Source organism: Diplotaxodon limnothrissa, linkage group LG18, assembly GCF_057381915.1.
Source record: "Diplotaxodon limnothrissa isolate DT_005_m linkage group LG18, D_limnothrissa_male_GT1.1, whole genome shotgun sequence".
Taxonomy (NCBI): Eukaryota; Metazoa; Chordata; class Actinopteri; order Cichliformes; family Cichlidae; genus Diplotaxodon; species Diplotaxodon limnothrissa.
In genome coordinates, this window is record NC_140613.1 from 19,912,898 (window position 1) to 19,932,963 (window position 20,066).

Consider the following 20,066-nt stretch of genomic DNA (forward strand, 5'->3'; position numbering starts at 1 on the left):
TCTGTTCTAGGACCAGCTGTTGTACATTCTAGAACATCCTGGACCAGGCATGGACAGACCTGGAATCTAAAGCACGGCGACGTAAACTCCTCAACTTACAATACAACAGTGAAAATGTAAAGTATATATAGACAGAATTAAATAGTCCATTCATTTTAGTGCTTTTAAGCACAAACAAAAAAAAGCGCTTGGCATAAGAAAATTATGCAACTACAGTACAAGTATCGATAGATTATGTTTTGAAATGTAAAATAACCTGAACAAAAATAACATAAAAACAAATATTAGATTGCATCTACATCTACTATACATAATTTAAGTTTCCTTTTGATCCCATCATCTCATTTAGAAAATATCTATTCATCATCAAATATCTACTCTACTAATACAGGAGTCCAGTCACAGGAAATAGAAAAATATCAAATATCACCAGTGATGATAAGAAACATGACAACCTGAACAAGCAGAAATATTGCTGTGGTAACCACCATTGTCCTTTGACATCAGTGAAGCCTGAAGCCTGTGATGTTTTAGGGAGGAGAGGGAGTGGTTAACTGTGGGTTATGTGTTCGAAATGCCTTGTAAATGTCAGATGGCGGTATCCCAGAATACCGTTGTCTGGGTGGGGTATGGAGGAGGACGGATCTTCTTGGTCCCGCCGTTTTTTCCCCAGCTTGGAAGGACAGATGTATTTTCCTGCTTGCACTGACTTCGTTCCTGGTGCCTGTCCTCATTCCTGTCTGGCAGAGGAGGAGGAGGCCTCTCCAGAGATCTCTGCAAGTGCGGATGCTGTCTGGAACGGATTTCCATGCATAGGGTGCGTTTCCTCTCGATTTGCTCTAGCATAGTGGTGTCTCCACATATCCATGGCATCTGGGGCATCTGAGCAACACATTTAACATACCACGTGAAATAAATACAAATTAACTCTTTCTAGAATTTCTTTTTGATGTCATTCACAATTGACTAAGTGATCATATAACACAAAAAATGAATTCAGGGGCGGATGGGTGTGGTTTTTGATTTGATTTGGTGTAACCCAGCGTCTCACCAGTACTGATCATTTTTAATGGAGATAATGGTAAACCCATTTATGTGTTCCCGGCTTTAGGTAATAAAAGAAAAAAAATAGAAAAATGATTTAGACAAAAATCATGTTCACCAAATTGCTGTGCTAGGAGCACCCTTACTCATGAACTTCACCCTACACTATGACTTAATAAATCAGTTTAAAAAAAATACAATTGATATATCTGGCAGAAGATGAAGAGTTAAACACAATGTAGATCTCTCTGAAAGTTCTGAAACCTGCTGTGGATTTCTCTTCACTGTCTTTGCAAACAATTTACTTTTTTTTTTTTTTTAAATAAATCTTCAGTTGTAACCACTATGTTTTAATAAACTGAAGATTTTTCACATTACTAATGAAAAATGCCTAATTAATCAGTGTTATTAATTAGTGTTTTGTTAAATAGTTAACTAGTCAATCAATTGAATAGTCAGTTAATTTAAATTGTTGAGATAGAGTTAGATTTCGAATCCCCACACCAGTTTGACCAACTAGAACAAAATATCTTTAAACAGTCCAAACTGTTCCATACCAGACTAAGAAATAAGTTTTCAGGACCTATAAGAAACTGACACTTCAGGTAAAGAGACAGACAAGACAAAACAAAACAAAAGAAAGAACAAACCAGATATGCATACCTGACTTTGATGTGTCTCTGTTGCCCTCCTTTGTGGAGTTCCCACTGGGGAAGGATTAGCAGGTTTAGACAGTGAGCGGGCATACTTAGATGCTGCTTTCAGATCTACAAAGGAATAAAAAATCACATTTAGTAGTATGCCATTTGAATAGTTATATGCATTGTCTAATGCCGCCTTAAAATTTAGGTCCTAACTAGGGCTGGGTATCGTCACTGATTTCTAGAATCGATTCAATTCCGAGTCACAAGGTCCCGAATCGATTCGATCCACGATTCGATTTAATTCGATTCGATTTAAATCTGGGAAATTTTGACAGTCAGAAATATTATAATTCAGATCAGTACATTTACATATTTTTGTATCAATAAAAAGGAAGCTGACACACGCAAGACTTTATCAAAGGTGTGAGCGTCACAGCAGATGCCTTTGTGTCAAAGTAGCTGAAGATAAAACAGAAAAACATGAAGGTTTTCCTGGCCTGGGATTTATAAAAATATTCTGCAGTACATCAAAAACGAAAGAAAACCATTAATCAACATATGAACATTACCTCTGAAGTTACAGCAGTTTTATTAGAGACACGTTAAGCGTTTTGCATTTTGAATAATTTTAAAAAGTTTAAATTTGTTCAGTATTGAACAGCAGAAATGAGGTTTTCTTTTCGGAAGAATGTAAAAGGGAAAAAAACAGTGTGCGACAGCGCTGTAAACAACAGTAGACTTGTGCGTAACAAGCAAGCGAATAATGAAGAAAGGGAAACTGTTCTTGAAGTACAGAGAGAGAGAGAGGGAGAGAGAGAGAGAGAGAGAGCTGTGCATCGCGGTGGAAGCAAAACAGTAAAAGTCAGAGTGAATTCATGACGATTTTATGTGAACCATTTGGATCTTCTTTTGCTGCTGGTTCGGTCAGTATTGTTTGGAGAGAGATCAAACTAACAGCTTTAGAATCGGCGCATAAAGGGCGTGAACACAAAGCGCGGACCCGCCGACAGATCAGAATCAGCGAGCTGTCGGCTTTCAGCCCCGACCGTGAGAAAGGCGACATCTAACTGATTCTGATCCGCGGGTTGCGCTGTGTGTTTAAGTCTATGTGCAGAATCCGTGTACCTGCTCTCATTTACTGTCTTAACTGTTTGGTGGTTCTTGAAATTTTGTGAGATGTCACCAGAGATTCTGGCATTTTGGGCAAAATAAATTTATATTAAAAAATCGATTCAGGATTTTAATGAATCGATTTTACGTCATCCAAGCCAGAATCGATTTTAATCGATGAATCGATTATAAAAACCCACCCCTAGTCCTAACACTCACCATTTCCTGTTCCCATGGTCATCGGAGGGCTACCTGATGACCTTCCGTGATGAGTGGGTGTTGTTGTTGATGAATGCTGTCCTGATATTGTGCTGCCATTCCTCTCTTGTGCTTTTGACTGGTCTGTGTTGTAATTTGCTCTGTTATCTCGTCGGGGGGTGCCATCTGATCTGTATCCTCGCTCCTTATTATCACACCTGTATTCCATTGATGAAGGGCTCTTGGTGCTCTTGATGTCAAAATGATGATGCTCTGAGCCATTCAAACTTCTGTCTTTGCTGTCCCGCCTCACTTCAAGGCCAGTTCTGCTCAGATCTTTGCTGTCCTGCCTGGATAAAGGAGGAGGAGGAAGATCTCCACTATTGTGGCAGCTTCGATCTCTCCCCTCATACCTGGATTCGGAGTTGGAACCAACTCTGTCCCTGCTGTTGCTGCTTCTGGATGCTTCTTGTCGGGGAAGGATCTCTGGTGGCTGATCTATTCTACCTTCATATTTGTGCTCCGTGTCATTCCTTTCTCTCTCTTTGCTCTCCTGTTGGGGTAACAAATCGGGACGATGGTCTTTGCTATCATGCCTGTATTCTGGTCCGGTTCTAACCCTGTCTTTGCTCTCTTGTCGGGAAAGAAGCTCAGGGGGCCTATCTCTGCTTTCGTGCTTTGAGTCCACACCATTTCTGGCTCGCTCTTTGCTATCCTGTCGGGGTAAGAGTTCAGGTGGCTGATCCAGTCTCTCTCTGCTTTCATGTCTGTAGTCTACAGGATTTCTTGCCCTTTCCTTGCTGTCTTGCCTTGGCAACAGCTCAGGTGGCTGATCAAGCAGTCTGTCTCTGTCTTTGCTCTCCTGTCTCAGCAAAGACTCCATTCCATGTCCCCCACTTCGATCTTTACTGTCTCTCCTTGGTAATAGGTCACCATTGCTAATCCCTCTGTCCTTGGAGTCTTTTCTTATCAAAGGGATTGTTTCTATGGAGCTGCTGCCCCTATCTTTGGAGTCCCGCCTCACAGGGATGGGCTCTGCATTGCTGCAGGCCTGGTCCCTGCTATCCCTGCGAACCAGCTGTGCATCTACATTGCTACAAGTACGGTCTTTACTATTTCGTCTGTGGGGCAGAGGCTCTGCATTGCTGCTTCCTCTCTCTTTGTCTTTTTCTCTGTCTTTGTCTCTGTCTTTTCTATGTGAAGACTCTTTACTGTGACGCTCCTTGGATTCACGCTTGGACTCCTTGCTGTGACTGTGACGTTCCTTGCCTTCTCGCTTTGACTCACTGTGAGACTTACTTTTGGACTCAGCTGCCAAAGAAAGGGGGGGTAAAAATAAAAAACACATAATTAGGCAAATCAATAGACATTCAGTTTTTGATGTACCTATCAAAATAAACTGGATTAAAAAAACACACAAAATAAATAAATAAATAATTAAACAGTGGGACAAACTGTGATTATCATCAGAATCCGACTTGTTACTGCAATGCAAACAATTATCCACTAGGTGTCCCTTACTACCCATTTAAGAAGCTGTGGTAGGAGTTGTAAACCTCTGGAGTTGAAACAAAATGATTGAATGCCATATACATATACAGTGGTGTGAAAATTGTTTGCCACCTTCCTGATTTCCTATTATTTTAACATTTGTCACACTTAAACGTTTCAGATCACCAAACAAATTTAAATATTAGACAAAGATAACACAAGCAAAGTTTTTAAATGAAGATGTTTATTATTTAGGGGAGAAAAATCCAAACCTACATGCCCCTGCTTGATAAAAAAAAGATTGCCCCTCCCTGTTATAAGATAAATTAACTGTTGTGTATCACATCTTTGGAAAGATGAGCTCAATTTCTCTAGCCAGTTTCTCTAGGCCTGATTACTACTGTGCCTGTTCTCAATCAAGAAATCGCTTGCATAAAACCTGCCTGACAAAGTGGAGTAGACCAAAACATCCTCAAAAGTCAGACATCATGCTGCGGTCCAAGGAAATTCAGGAACAAATAAAAGACAATGTAACTGACTTAGGGTCAGTGTTCATGAATCCACCATAAGAAAGAGACTGGGTAAAAATGCCCTGCATGGCAGAGTTCTATGACAAAAGCAACTGCTGAGCAAAAGGAACATAAAGGCTGCTCTCAGTTTTGCCAGAAAACATCTTAATGAACCCCAAGTCTTTTGGGAAAATACTCTGTGGATCCACAAAACAAAAGTTGAACTTTTTGCAAGGTGTATATCTTATTACATCTGGCAGATAGCCTGTCCACTTATGAATGGCTTAAGAAAAACAAAATGAAAACTTTGGAGTGGCCTAGTCAAAGTCCTGAAACCTGAATCCAATTGAGATGCTATGGCATGACCCTAAAAAGGTGGTTCATGCTCCCAAACCCTCCAGTGTGGCTGAATTATAACAATTCTGGAAAAATGAGTGGGCTAAAATTCCTCTGCAGCGCTTTAAAAGACTCATTGCCAGCTATCACAAATACTTGATTGTAGGTTTAGGGGAAAACCACTTTTTCAAGCAGGGCCATGTAGGTTTTTGACCTCTTAAAAATAAATAACTTCATTTAGAAACTTCATTTTATCATTTTTTTTGATGATCTTAAACATTTAAAAAACTTTATCCCACCACCGTATGGAGATATCTATCTATCTATCTATCTATCTATCTATCTATCTATCTATCTATCTATCTATCTATCTATCTATCTATCTATCTAGATAGATAGATAGATAGATAGATAGATAGATAGATAGATAGATAGACATATGCATCACTGGCCTGAGCCTGTCTCTGGATGGTTTCCGTACAAGCTGTAACCTACAATACATTGTGGAAGCATCCCCTGTCATGCCTGCATGCGTCATATGTGTAGTTTTATGCTGATGTGTGTATTGGGGGGGGGGAGTAAAAGAGAGCAAGTGTGGTGATTAACCAGTTGGTAAGTGGGTCAGGGTAGCTGTTGCTGCCCCTGTTGCCTTAGAAAGGGAAAGAACAAAATGATCCTCCATTCCTTCATAACCTTCATGTTCACAACACACAACATATGTGACATTTGCACCAACTAAACCAAAAATCTCACTGATGAGAAATCAAAGGGTAATCCTCGCACCTAAATGCAGTCTCTAACTAAAAGCACATTATTCAGCAGCTAATAATGACAATCTCTGGAAAAAGCAAAAAATGTATACCAGTTTGGTACATGCATGAACATGTATATCTCATTACAGTCAAAATGGCAAGAAATCATAAATTCTCTCAGCGTCCACCGTCCCCATCTGCACAGCTGCTCCTGCTGCCCGATTGGCTTACATATGTGTGTGATGATTGGACAGAAAAGGGAATCTGAAATCCTGTGATCAGGTGTAGAATAGAGTTCAGAGGCATAACATCTCTATCAGGAGCATGCATTGTAGTCTGACGTGCCCTGAGCTGTGATTGGCTGCATTACCCACGGGGAGGGAATCTGCAAATAAGAAACAGGGATTTCTCCTCCTTCCACTGTTGCTATGTTGTAGTTGCTAAGAGCACTGAGTAAGGATGGATGTGTGGATTCTTTGTAGTTTTTTGTTTTTTTTCATGATTTATGATGTACGCATAAATGCTGTGTTTAGTGGTATTTACATTAAAGAAAACTGTTAAGCTGTTAAATTGTTGTTAAATTCTTTCAGATTGTGAAACTCAGGTATGAGGAGAGTTATGTGAAGTTGAGGGTTAAACAGCATGTCATCTTCACTGTATATGATTACATACTCCATCTGACTTTGTTACTGACTCCAGTAAAGTATGACACGCCTCTACAAAATGAATCTAAGCAGAAAAATAAAGGTTGCAATATGCTTGAGAATGAGAAGGCCAATTTGTGACTGACTGATAATGCTGCTGGCACCAGACTCAGAAATAGATCCTGCTTTTATATCTTTCTTCTTTCGTAAATCAATTTGTGCAGCAAGGGGTTTGTTTTCCTACCCGACCGCACATATTTTGGCACCGTCTTCCTGAGTGTGCCATAATATCTGTATTTAAATGTTGATGTTTACATATTTAAAAGTAATGCTGCCTGATGGCCTAATGCCATGGGTTGGTTTGAGAGACCTACGGCCCGCTTTAGTCTTTAATCCTCTCAGATTAAATCATACGATCTGTATCAGACTTGGCTTGGCAGGTCTAGATTAAACAAACGCAAACTGCAAAGTGCCCTGCAAACATCATGCTGTGAAAGCGATGCATTAAATGCACAAACTCGTGATTTTGCAGGATCAAACTTGTTAACCCTAAATGTGGACTGATTAAGGAATTAAAAAGTGTTTATTTATGTTTGCTGCCAGGTTTACTGTCGCTAAATCTCTTTACACTAACACAGTGCACACTGCCCAGTGACACACTTCTGTGTTACCTCTGCTCTTCAGTTTGTTATCCTACTTTCTAGTGCTGCTTTCTAACTAAATCTGTCATTCTCATGAAACAAATGTGTGTACAGTAGACAGGGCGGAAAAGCTGTTTAATGGGCATGTGTTTGCAACAAGGATGTAGATTTGGCATGGACGGAAGGGACGTGTCCCCACCAATATCCAGCGATTATTGAATTGTCCCCACCAATAATTTGATCTCTTTGAGTAAAGAAAAACAAACCCGATAGTAAGAAAAAAAAACGATCTGTCAACGTCTCATTCACCCAGCGGTGCAGAAAGAGTTAAATTACGTTCTCTACTGGAGTCCTACCTCATGTGACAAATATGGCCAATGTGATTGGCTGTGCTTTTCAGGGAGTTTTCAAAACTAACTACACAACAGGCAGCACATTCTCTCAGTCTCAGAGCAGCATTTCTAATTTTGATTGAAACTGTCAGAGAAAACGGCAGCCTCGAGCAAGCCAGGATATTAGTTTACAGAGGCTGTTAAAATTATATGTCTAACGTTAAAATGTTGGTGACACAATAATTTCATCCTAATGGCACTGACATATTCATAGGGTTAATTTTTGAGACAAAATATCATGAATAGTCATGATTTTGCAAATATTCCACCTTGTAGTGCAGTTTGCACAAATTGTTTTAAAAATGCACTCACCCTACAAACATCACTGATGAGTCAAGATCTGCACAAATTGACAGAAGCACTGAAGCAGCTGCACATTTTATTCTTATTGTCATGTATGTCCTATTTGTCAGGTGACAGAAGAACCAACACAAAGCTCACAGAGCAATGGTGATACAAGATCAAAGGTGAAATTGGATCATGACTTGATGGTTCATTACTGTATTTGAAGCACATGTGTGACTGCATGTATTTGGAATGTCTCACTTTTATTTATCAGGTGACAGAGGCAGCTCTGCCATGTTGTCGCTCGGACAGAGGTGAAGAGGCGAGGTCACAGGTGACTGACTGATGATTTGGTGCTATAGATTAACGAGAGAAGAAGGCATGTGTTTGGCTGCTTCACATAGTGGACATTGAGTTATTGTGTGGGGCACCAGTAGTGCATGTGTGTTGCTGTAACAGTAGTTCATGTTTAGAATAAAACATCCCAGCTCACTGATTTGATCGAGGCAATAGTGCCTAAAATGTTGCATCATTTTGCTGAGAGATCTTTTACTTTGTGGTAATCTGAAATGAGTAGTTTTATGGACAAAACCCACCAGGTCATTCAGTGTTCCCTTAGTGCTAATGTATAAGAGATGTTGGTGTACTATAACTGAAGTAATGTTGTTAAGTCCTTAAAGTCATATTCTTTTATTGTCATGACTGTATTTGAAGCTATTTTTATTTTTGTATGATACCTGATTTATATGGAATATGGCTGAAGTAAACTAAAGCCTAAAATACTTTAGTCATTTGCTTAATAGTAATTTAACATTATACAATTCACATATAAAACTATGAATTGTAATTTTAAATGGTTTAAAAGCATGTAGAATAACATATGTAGGCAAGTATATTTCTCCTTTTTTTTAATCAAGAAGCAAAGACGAAAAGGAAAAAAAAGAAACAGGGCAGAGTTCGGTGGTTGAATCATCCGTCCCCACCAATGCCAAATCCAAATCTACGCCCTTGGTTTGCAAACTATCTACACTCATATGGAAACCAGAAAGTTTGCAATACTTTGAATTAGTATCTTTTTGTAACTACATTTCATAATCACAAGACTTACTTTCTCCTGGCTCCTTGGATTTTCTTCCACTGGAATTTTTCTTTAGCATATTCCTGCCTGTCGTAAACAGGTTGGTTAGTTCATCCAGAGGGCTGGTGGGTGTCCTTGAGCGGCCTGTTGATACATTTTGCATAGACCCATGAAGTCGTCCGACACCATCTTGAGGTGGCGAGCCTTTTCCATGCGGTGTAGCAGAAGCACTTCGGGGCAGACCCCCAGGGAATGGCATCGGAGCATCAAAGGGAGGTGTACGCATGAGGCTGAGAGGGGTGAGACAGCGACCCATGCTGACTGGCGACGGACAAGCAGAGTGGCTACGCTGATAGGAAGATGATGATGAGGATTTATAAAGGGTACAGGGCAGAGGAGGCGCAGAGGAGCGTCCAGAGACAGTGAGAGTTGGGGTGGCTGTGAGCTCCCTACGGATGTGTGCGGAGGAGGGTGGCTCGGTGGAAGAGGTGGGAGATTTGCTGTATGACTGGTTCTCCAGCATGGGCAATTTGGCTACATCTAAAGGGGTGAGGGGAGACTCATCTGAGTTAGGCGAGCACTGGGCAGGCGCTGGTGGGAACACCAACAGTGGAGGTCGATGAGTGAGTAAATTGGGGAAGGGTGCAGGAATGTCACACAGTGGAATGTTTCGAGGTGTGGAGCAGCGGCTGAGAGGCTCAGGTTCATAGGGTGCCGGGGTAGGGCACGCAGAACGACATCCTACAGGGTCGGTGCGGTACTCCATGTCATCCAGAGCTGGGTACTTCATCTCCTCGTACACAGACTCATCTGGCTCCTCATCCTCACTCTTCAAGGGTTCTCGCATTCCAACATCAATCCCACCCATCTCTATATAGACAGGTTCGTCTTCACAGTCATCCGTAGGGCTGTCATCACTTTGAGGAGGTGATGGGTTGCATTCGTTAGGGGAAGTGACATGGTGGAGGGGTTTGGAGGGGCAAACCCCACTGCCTCCATGGCTCTTAATGTAGGACTCATCAAAGGAAACACTCAGTTGTGTGTTGGGGTTCCTCTTGGGTTTGGGTGGTGGCACCCTCCTGCAGTCCTCACTGCATCCCTGAACTGCTCAAAAGGAGAGAGAAAAAAAGTCTAAGATCTAATTTGTTGAGGTATGAGTCAAATAATTATTGAGTCATATATAATAGATTACTGAATTGGGTGAAATTCAAGTTTTTATAATCTATTTGTCATTAATTATTAATGTGGGTCAGTTGTAGGTCTATATGTGCTACTCAGCGCAATATCTTGAGTCAGATATGTGGGAATAGTTGAGGCATATACATGTTTCTAGGTCACATATATGGCAGCATGCGAGTATACTATCTGGGTCACACACACTGTTGAGCTTCTTTCTGATAGTGGTGACGTAGCTTTGCAATGCGAATCTCTTTAGATGTGGTGCGGAGAGGCATTTATACAGCTAGTACTGTAAAATACACTGCGGTACCACTACAGTAGCTTACAGAGAGTAGCCATAGCTCTATGCTCCCAACTTGCTCTGAGTCTATTTCTAGGTCAAATACTGAGATGTTTGGATAGAAGTGTCCCTCACACTGGCAGGTAGTGGGAGATGAATGTGGTTAAGAGCTGGAGTATGTCTAAAATTTTTAAAACTGCAAATTTTATACCTTAAATAATTCATGTGGCAGATGGCCGAGACACACTCCTAGTTCCAGTAACTGTATGACTCACCACCCTTACTCCATGCATACAGGCGCACAAACACACACTAAAGATGCCGACACCTTAAGAGAGAGGAATTAGGACTGATATGTACAGTTCATAGTTTAGGTTGTTTTTGTTTTGTTTTTCTATTTTTTTTTTTACCTTTTTTTTTTGCAAAAAATTGGATACAGTGTATTGCACGTTTATAAAAATGTCTCTTGTTTATAATATTATTTGAGAAAAAAATGAATTCAATGTTAGGTTTATTATCCAGTGCGAGAACCAAAAGTAAAGCAAAACATCCAATTTTGTTCTGCTTTTTGCATGCTATACATTTAGTCACGATCATATATATAAACTAATTTGAACAGAGGATGCTTGGGTCTTTTGGGCTGGTGTTCTCTCCTAATTAACACTTGCTAATAATGTGCTAATACAAGATTTGGTTAAGCCCAAATGTGTTTTGGCATGTGCTTCTTTGGACTATGATACTGAGATTCCTGCATATGCTCCTCTCCTGTCTTTGTGTGGGCATGCATGTGTATATATGTGCGGGCAGTAATGGGCACATAATGGTGCTCCTCTTCCTCGTTTCCACAGCAGCAAATTACATTACTACACTAGCAGGTTTCCATGGTTAATGCTGAGATCTGTTTCAGCATGGATGATGAATCCACCCCTTCAAAACATCGCTCTCCTTTCTCTTCTCCTCTCTCCACTGCTCCCTCTACCCCACCTCCCCCTTGCAGCGGATGTGTTTACCCGCAGCACCCTCCCCCCCTCCCGCTCCTCCTGGGGAAAACGAATCTAGGTCAATCGCTCCTCCTGAATGAATTCTACTCTGACAAGCTCCTCCCCTTACCACTAAAGCGCCAGCTACAGAGCACGCAACCCTCCCCTCAGCCAGGGACACCCCCACACTCTCAATTTGATTGGCTCAGAAGCCTTAGTTTTCAGCATCTCTGGAACCTCATTGGCCCAAGCTGCTCAGTAATGCTGGGATTGGCTGGGCTGCAGGGGGTCTTGTTTCTGTGAGATGGTTGCCGTGGTGCCCAGGAAGATCTGTGCGCACATAGTGATCCCCACCAATCTGAGCCAGGCAGGGTGACTCCCTAAACATCACGTTGGCAGCAAAGCTTCCAAACTGGAATGGAGTCAATGCTCCCTGCAAACTCTAAATCTTTTTGTTATTAATGCAACCTGAAAACTCTATCAGTTTAACTTTGCAAAATGCATGTATTGTGATCCCCCCCCCCCTGAGACAGTACTGTGCAGCTTGCATTTGTTGCAAGAAAAATTGTCTTGGGATAATAATGTTCAGTTAAATTACTCTAAACTGGTCTTACATTGACACAAGGCATATTTGAAGAGGAGTTTTAAGCAAGGTTAGAACTGTCAAAGCAGTTGATGCACGGAAACAGCTTAAATTACTAACAATGTGGCAATAACCTTCTATAAGCAGCACTATTATTACTCTGCTGAGCTGAAACCTACTATGCTGAGCAAGAGATGGAGTTTGTATATAGAGCAACACCTGATGATTACATGCACAAGGATAAATAATCTCAACGTGCTCCAAAGATCTTATCATACACACACAATCACATGCATTATAAGTGACTACTTCCATCTCTGTCTCTACATGGTAGTAACCACATGCAACCTGATTTATCTGTTGGGAAGCAGAAATATGCAAACTACCATTTGCTAATTTGATAACAAGAGAAAAAAAGGACTGTGAGAATGAAAACTCAAACAAAGCTACAACCTATCCCAAACTTCTTAATTTTTCTTTGGTATTATAATGGTATTCTCAGTTTATATGGCCTGTTCATTTTGCGGTATGTTATTAAATGCATGCTAGAGTAGGTCAGCCCTCACGAAATGGAAAACCATGACCATCAGAACATATTGCAGCACAGATGTCTTTAAATATTCATTTATTATTATACATGTGCTTCAGGCTGTCATGTTTGCAATGTTGTTTAGCATAGCCAAAATATGGATATATATGATATATAATACTTTAATCACAGTTCAATCCCATATTGTATTTACACCCTTCATCTTATATCAGTTTACACCTATGGTAGGTCAGTGAAAAGCATACACTGAATAGTTAAATTTCATGTCATTGTGAGAGAAGCAATGTTGAAGAGGTCCCTGCAGTTCAGCTATATATAGTGCATCAGTCTTGTGTGAAGTGCCACCACCACTCACCGTCACATCGCTCCCCGCGGCAGGTGGACATGGGACTATGGTCCACTGCCTCAGACGACATGCTCAGCTTGGTGGCTGGGTCTCTCCTGGGCTTAGGCGGGGGCTGCTTCCTAGAAGTTGGACTTCCCACTTCCTCCTCTCCTCCACCCCCAGTGTTCCCACCACCGACCGAGTGAAGGGACTGGGAGCGTACTGAGAAGCCCTGCCCACAGGCGATAGGGTGCAGGTGGGGCACGGGCATGCGTTCCTGGGGGTCTGGCATGGTATTTAAGCCCATACGCAAGTGCTTGCCCTCAGTTGCTATCTCCTCACCCGATCTGAAACAGCGAAAGAGGAAGGACAAAGAGAAGGGTTAAGAGATCAGAATGAATAAATGTGGAATGCAAAGAATAAAAAAGATAAAGACACAGAAATACAGACATTCCACAATCCAACACATTACAATCAAACGTCTTTCATTTGATCGTATGCGCACGTAGGTATGTGCATTTCATTGTGTGCAGGTGGTCAAAATGACAAGAGCACTAAGTTAACAATAACAGATGTGTTAGTGCCATTGACAGGATGGCTTCTTTCAGGGCAAAGCATTGATTTGAGTTTAACCCTGGATATGACTGATAACCCTCACACAAGCACACACAATCAATCCCTTTAAACGGATGATTGGGCTGAATGGAGTGTTAATGATGTCTGAGTGTTGTGCAATAATGGCGTGAAGGGAAGTGTGTGCTTGAGTGTAAATGGGTGAGTAAATGAGTTCAAGCTCTGACTGTGTTTTAGCATCATATTAAAGAGACAGCAGAACTAAACTTCATTTCAGAGATTCATCTATTTGAAAAATCTCACATTTGCATCTGTGACATTGTCAACCATGCATGTTGGTATGGATGTATGTGGGGGTGACCTCTCAGCCTGTTACTTTGCTGACTATGACTCCCTCTCTGGCCAGCTGCTGAACAGAAGGTGCTCAGTGGGTTGGGTTCATTGGTCAGGGGCTTAACTTTGCCTAGCAACAGGGTACCCATAGAAACCAGACACAAAACCAGCTGCCACTGCACAACAATAATAAAGCACACGTGCACACCATAAGCACATGATAACCGCAGCAGGGTTTGTTTTAATAGTATACTGCTGATATAAGTTTAAAAAAGGGACCTGCAGAAACATGTAGAGGCACAGAATGAACAAACCCAGAAGTTAAAAATCACAAGTTTATGTAAATAACTATAATATATATATATATGGAAAAAAAAACATCAATGAAGAAATTATAAATTCTTTATCAACAAGATTCAGCCACAGGTGTTTTGGGCATGCATCTGCTGTGACGTGCACTTTTATATACATTGGTTGGTAGTGTGGGGGTGGCTGGGTGTGACTGGAGTACTGGTGCCTGGGTTATTTATAGGATATTTGCCCAGTGATTGGCTAGAGGACAGACCACAGGTGCAGCAGGCGCAGTTGGGGTTGATTTGTTTTTGAGCAGCTCTGGTTGTCTCACTGTGACACCATGGGATGGCAAAACAAGGCACCCCCCCCAAAAAACAAACAAACAAACAACCCCCCCCCCCCCCAAAAAAAAAACCAAAACAAAAACAAAAAAACAAACACTTACTAAATGACATACTGAGAAATAAGGAAGGAAAAACTTCTGTTTGTGTCTGCATGCACGTGTGCACAAAGGGCAGGGCAGTCGTTGGGAATTTGCATGCATATGCAAACATAAGTAAATGCATGTGCATCTGTGTGTGTGCGTGTGTGTGCATGAACGTTGGATAAGGGTCGTTTTGAAGACTCTTAGAGATTTAAATGGATTTGTATGTCTGTGACTGTGTGGATAACTTTTTTCCCTCTGATGAAATACAATAAAAGAAAACCAGAGTGAGAGTGTGCTAGGCAGGAAGGCCCGCCTCACTCAAACCAAACGTGCTGATTTGATTGGCCTATGGCTGCTCCAGCTGTTACCAGGCAGAACCCAACTCCTGCAACTGAGCTCACACTTAATCTCGCTTTAACATTTTCCCCCCCATTTTCCCCCCAACTCTAAAACACACTTGTTCTAACAAGCTCTTTTTTCCTTTACACGATCACACTGTCAGTTTGCTCTTTCCAACCCTTTCTCGTAAATAATAATAATATAAATAATAATATATTCCCTTTTCCAGTTGTTCATGCCCATGCACGCACATAGTACGCAGGATGCACACACAAATTCTTACACTCTCATAGTCTTTCACTTACTGTAAAAAAATGGGTCGTCTCATTGACCTACTTATAGGTCTCATAAAAAATCCAACTATTTTTTGTCTCTTTCTCCAGTGACTGTGAATTAATGTTTTAGGTTTGGCAACACCTAAAAGAAAGTGAACAGCAGATGACACTTTCCTCAGGTGTCACCCTGTCCCATTCACCAAAGTTACAGTACAGGACTGCATAACAATGAGGACATTGAGATCTTGCTGGTAAGTTAAAAATAGAGGCAAAGAAAGATTTCTGAATTTTCTCTAAAAATGCCACTTTGTTTTTCTAATGCCAGCAGTGTAAAGTTGAGCTTTGATCATGCAAGTGACGTGCCATTTGCATATCCAGTCATACTGGGAGCCAAAAAAAGAGACAGAGCTCTTTGGAGATGCATGGACCATTGAGAGAAGCATGACAGGGATCAAAGTGTTCCTGGATAAATAGGTTAAAAAGCCACATCTGGTCAGATATAAATGCTCAACTCCCCAAAAGCACCTTAATTATTTGATGAGCTGCTAAAATTGCCATCAGCTGCTAAAATACTTTGAGCCAGAAAGACTTAAAGCAAGTAAAATTATTTTTAGAATGTTTGAGAACACTGGAAAGCATAAATTACAAGTACCCAGTGTACACTCATGCTTCTTTCCGTCCTATATTACGACAAACTTTAGATTAAATTAATAGATTAGACATCATTCTAAGACCTAATAAAAAATCATATTACTCAGTATGATGCCTGATGGATATAGTTTCTTTTTATGCCATGATTGTAAAGATCTGCTCTCTGTTTTTGTGGATTGCAAATGTCCATGTTGTCACCAACAACTTTCAAAATCCCTCCAAATACCCTGGTATCATCTCCTGATAATCTAACACCCAGTGGTTCTCTAACACCCAGCAAGCAGGATTTTTCCACGCGCTAGGCACATGTTTACAGCGTGTGCCTTTTATTTAGTGAAGTTACAGTTTCACCATGCTCAGTGGCACTGCTCTAAAAAACAGTGCAGTCAGACATGCGAGTGTTCATAAAGCTGGTTAGAACCCTCCTCTCACACACACCCAGACACACACATTTCCATGTTTCCAGATGGTTTTTAAATAAAGGTGTTTCGAAACACTTACATCATCAGCCTAATTCCCACCCTCACTTCCTAACTTCCTGGGTGTTTTACTGTCCTGGCCCACCTCATTCCTTCTTAATTGTAAAAGCTTGCCATCTCAAAAATAGAGCAGTGATGACCTCCATACAAGGACAAGTCCCAAATAAGTCTAAAAGTGAAAAATTAATTATCCTCCATAGATCACAGAGTGCACTGGTCCAAATGCCCTTGAGCATCAAGTCCCCTGTTTCAATATCCAGCTGGCTGGACCATTTGTTACATGTCACCCCCCCCCCCCCCCCCCCCCCTCTCTTTTCCCATATTCCCTGCTTTAAATGTATTCAAAACATACTATTGAGGTTTTCATATTTGCAAGCACTTTTTTTCATCCTACCTCCTTATGGCTTCCTCCTGTTTTCTCTTCTTCTCGTTTTTTTCCTTCAGGAATATCTTGTTTCTCTCATTCCTGGCGTGGTCCAAGTTCTGAGCTACCAGGCCGTTGTAGGCTCTCAGGCCATTCTCCTCAACATATTGGAAAAAGCTGAGAGTTTCCTCCTCTTTGGAGCTCATCATTCTTCAAGTATTTCCACTGCATTCTGGGGGGCATATAAGACATATCAGTCATAATTATTCTTCGAGAAGGGTCACAAAATACAAGAGTGGGCCAGTCATGAGAAAAGCTGGATTTCACAGGCCACACGTTAGTGCCACATGTTGAGTATATGTGACATTGCTGTTGATTTTGAATATGTCTGAATGTTGCTGTAGAGTAGGTGGTGGGCCTTGCATCATGTCTGGATCCAGAAGAGTATTTTCCCTGGAGGTTTGCAACATCCTTTTCTACCGTTCACTCTGCACACAGATGCACACACGCACACACAAAAAAACACACGCACATGCAAACATATACAAAAGCTCATGTGCACATGGAAAGAGCTAAGACTCACTATTTAGCAACAATTACTCATAACCTTCTGCTTCAGTGTGGAACAGTAGCGGCTGCTAATTTTCTCAGTTGTGTTTGCACATTTTCTGGCTGAAATTACTGGCTTTAACCAAGCGAGTGTGTGAATGAGACTGAAAAAGGGCTTTCATCTTCTGCAGTCATAATATAGCCTGGACTCGGAAAGCATAAAACTCCTGGAAGCAATCAGATCAGCACAAATGAAACAAAACTATGAAGCATGCTTTTACATTTATAAATATCATCAATCTTGTCTCTTAAATCCTCAAATACTCTCTTCTCGAGTCCTGCCTTTTGAGTCGGTGATAACATTAATGTTCTTAATGAAAAAAGTGAGAAGAAGCCTTCTCTGTGAAATGTCGACACTTGTGCAGTTACTCAGTGATTCACTCCTAGACGGTAATTAGTTTATAAAAGCAATCATTTGCAGCCACTTAAAGTCGAGGCACAGAACGAAGCAGATAATGATGCGATTCAGTCTGCATGTATGTTCACTTGGCTGAAAACAAGTGCAACCGCATGTAACGCAGTACATACAATGTGCAACGGCCAAATGTGAATTTCGAGAGGGCAGTGGTGGAAGAGGAGAAGACAGAGCATGCTTTTATGTAGGTCAGTGTTTTCAGATCAACCTAAGACTCATGCTTGTTTACGTGTGAGACAAGCACTGAGTGTGAGCTCGCGTGGGGAGGGGGAGGGAGCTTGTGATATCTCGATATATGTTTGCATGTGCATGTGTGTGTGTGTAGAGAGGCAAGGGGAGCAAGGGGGGTCTTGGAGGGCAGCCAAATGGAGATTGCATGGCCAACTCAGAGGCTAGCCATTGTCTGGCCATCCCTCAGCATCCATGATGCATCTCAAAACTGTTTTGCATAGGCTTTTACAGGCAAGATGAGAGGACTGATAAGAGCCAAAACACAGGATCTCAAGAGCAAAGTTCAAACTAGGGCAAGGATGCCTGGTGTCAAGTGGTGCAGAGATGTTTTCTCCTGATAATCAGGTTTTATCACTAATGCACAGGCACAGTGTAACACCTACAGCTGCACAAATACCAATTTTTTTTCAAATCACAGTTTCTGAGGGAAAACGAAGCACACCAGTTAGAGGTACGGCAATGGGAAGGCACAGTTCAAACAGTGTTTGAGCTGAATTAAGCCTGCCTGCCTAATCCCTGTAAGCCTGCAGCAGCACTCTGCACTGGAATCAACTTGTTTATCACAGTGTTTTTACCAACCAAACCTTTCTCACTGGATTGTCCTCCCTCAACTCAATGATACAAAAAGCTATTATTAATTTTTCATCTCCATAAAACCTGTCAGTTCAGTGAACATTTTCATTCTCTTTTTTTTAAGCAAAGCTTGTTTTGCTCAGTGCCTTGCTCAGTGACATGATGCATTCTCTCTCTTTTCTGTCTTGCCCCTTATACCTCCATTTGCCCTAGTTGACATTGGGTGCAACAGTTGGAACACAGAGGTGCACTTTGCTTTAAATGATAGTGGCACACCATTTCTGTTTCTAAGCAACCATGTCACAGGAGAAGGCCAGCATGGATATTCTAGAGACACACTGTCAAGAAAGATTGCAAGGGCAAGAATCTGGTGACAACATGCATGGGTACTTGCGTATGCATATACACACACGCACACACACAGACACACACAATCATTCTAGGACCAAGTTAAAGCTAATGTTTACTTGATGCAACACTTGGCATGTCTTTACACTTGATTTATTTTTATAGGCACTTGAGAAGGGTGCACAGTAGCATTAGACAAGCAGGCATTTTTTGTCAGTGCTTTGTGGGTTTGTAGGTCAGTGCTGTGAATAAAAAAAAAGTTCTGATGCATACTTACAATAGGGTTGTGTCCTTACTGGTTTGTGGACCAATGTGAGGTCTGTCTTCCCCTGACAAGTCCACTGTACACTAATGAACTCTGAGCTATGCTGCAGCACCAGTGCACTATTCCACTTAAAGCCACATAGACTTCCATCCATTGTATGGTCCAACTGATTGGCCAGCTAAAAAGACTGCCTGTGACCCAGGATAAGGCTGGTGCCAGAAGGGAGCCGGGCCATTGGGTACCCGGCCCAGTGCTCCCTTCCCTGGGCAAAAAAGGGAGACGCGTTCGCTCCAATCCAGATATTTCCACAGTTCAAGCCAGATGTCAGCTTCACTTCTTCAAACATCTGCACATGCTAAAGATGGAAGGAAGATGCAGCATAGCAGCTGACCGCACCCGCATACATCTCGCAAATGCACACTAACACACTCACACGCTCTGACATGAAGCTCCCACTTGCAGTTACAGACCAGGCACTCAAAGTCTTTCTAATTTCCAGAATGTCTTTCCTTCTGCTTTAACATGTCAAAGTGCTGCCCGGGTAAAAGGAATCCTTATCCACAGTGCCCTCAAGGTTCAGACCGAGGTAGAGCAAAGTGATGTGCATTTCCAGGTAAGGCATTCCCTGCCTGCTCCCTCCGTCCCGCTTAGACAGATAGGTCTGCACGCTCACACTGTGCTTAAGCAGATGACACTGGGCTTCCCAACTATAGATCACAACAAGAAGAACACGCCCACTGCCTACTGTAGCCACCTTCCACTAGAGCGTCATCCTCTGTCCCTCTTCTTTTTTTTCTCTTGTGTGCTTTTCAACTCATCTTCAAAAGCACTCATACCCCAGCCTCTTTTTGCAGTTAGTCATTTTTATG

At 41.7% G+C, this 20,066-nt stretch overlaps 1 protein-coding gene across 1 annotated transcript; it reads right to left on the minus strand.

Moving 5' to 3' along the window:
• Positions 1-518: 518 nt before the first annotated feature.
• nyap2b (neuronal tyrosine-phosphorylated phosphoinositide-3-kinase adaptor 2b) lies at positions 519-20,066 on the minus strand. The gene is made up of 7 exons (XM_085377598.1): positions 19,210-20,066; positions 16,787-16,988; positions 13,052-13,368; positions 9,155-10,228; positions 3,018-4,307; positions 1,708-1,811; positions 519-882 (listed from the first exon to the last, which is right to left on the minus strand). The coding sequence occupies exons 2-7, from the start codon at positions 16,963-16,965 to the stop codon at positions 589-591; spliced, it is 3,258 nt and encodes a 1,085-aa protein (XP_085233724.1). The 5' UTR covers positions 16,966-16,988; positions 19,210-20,066; the 3' UTR covers positions 519-588.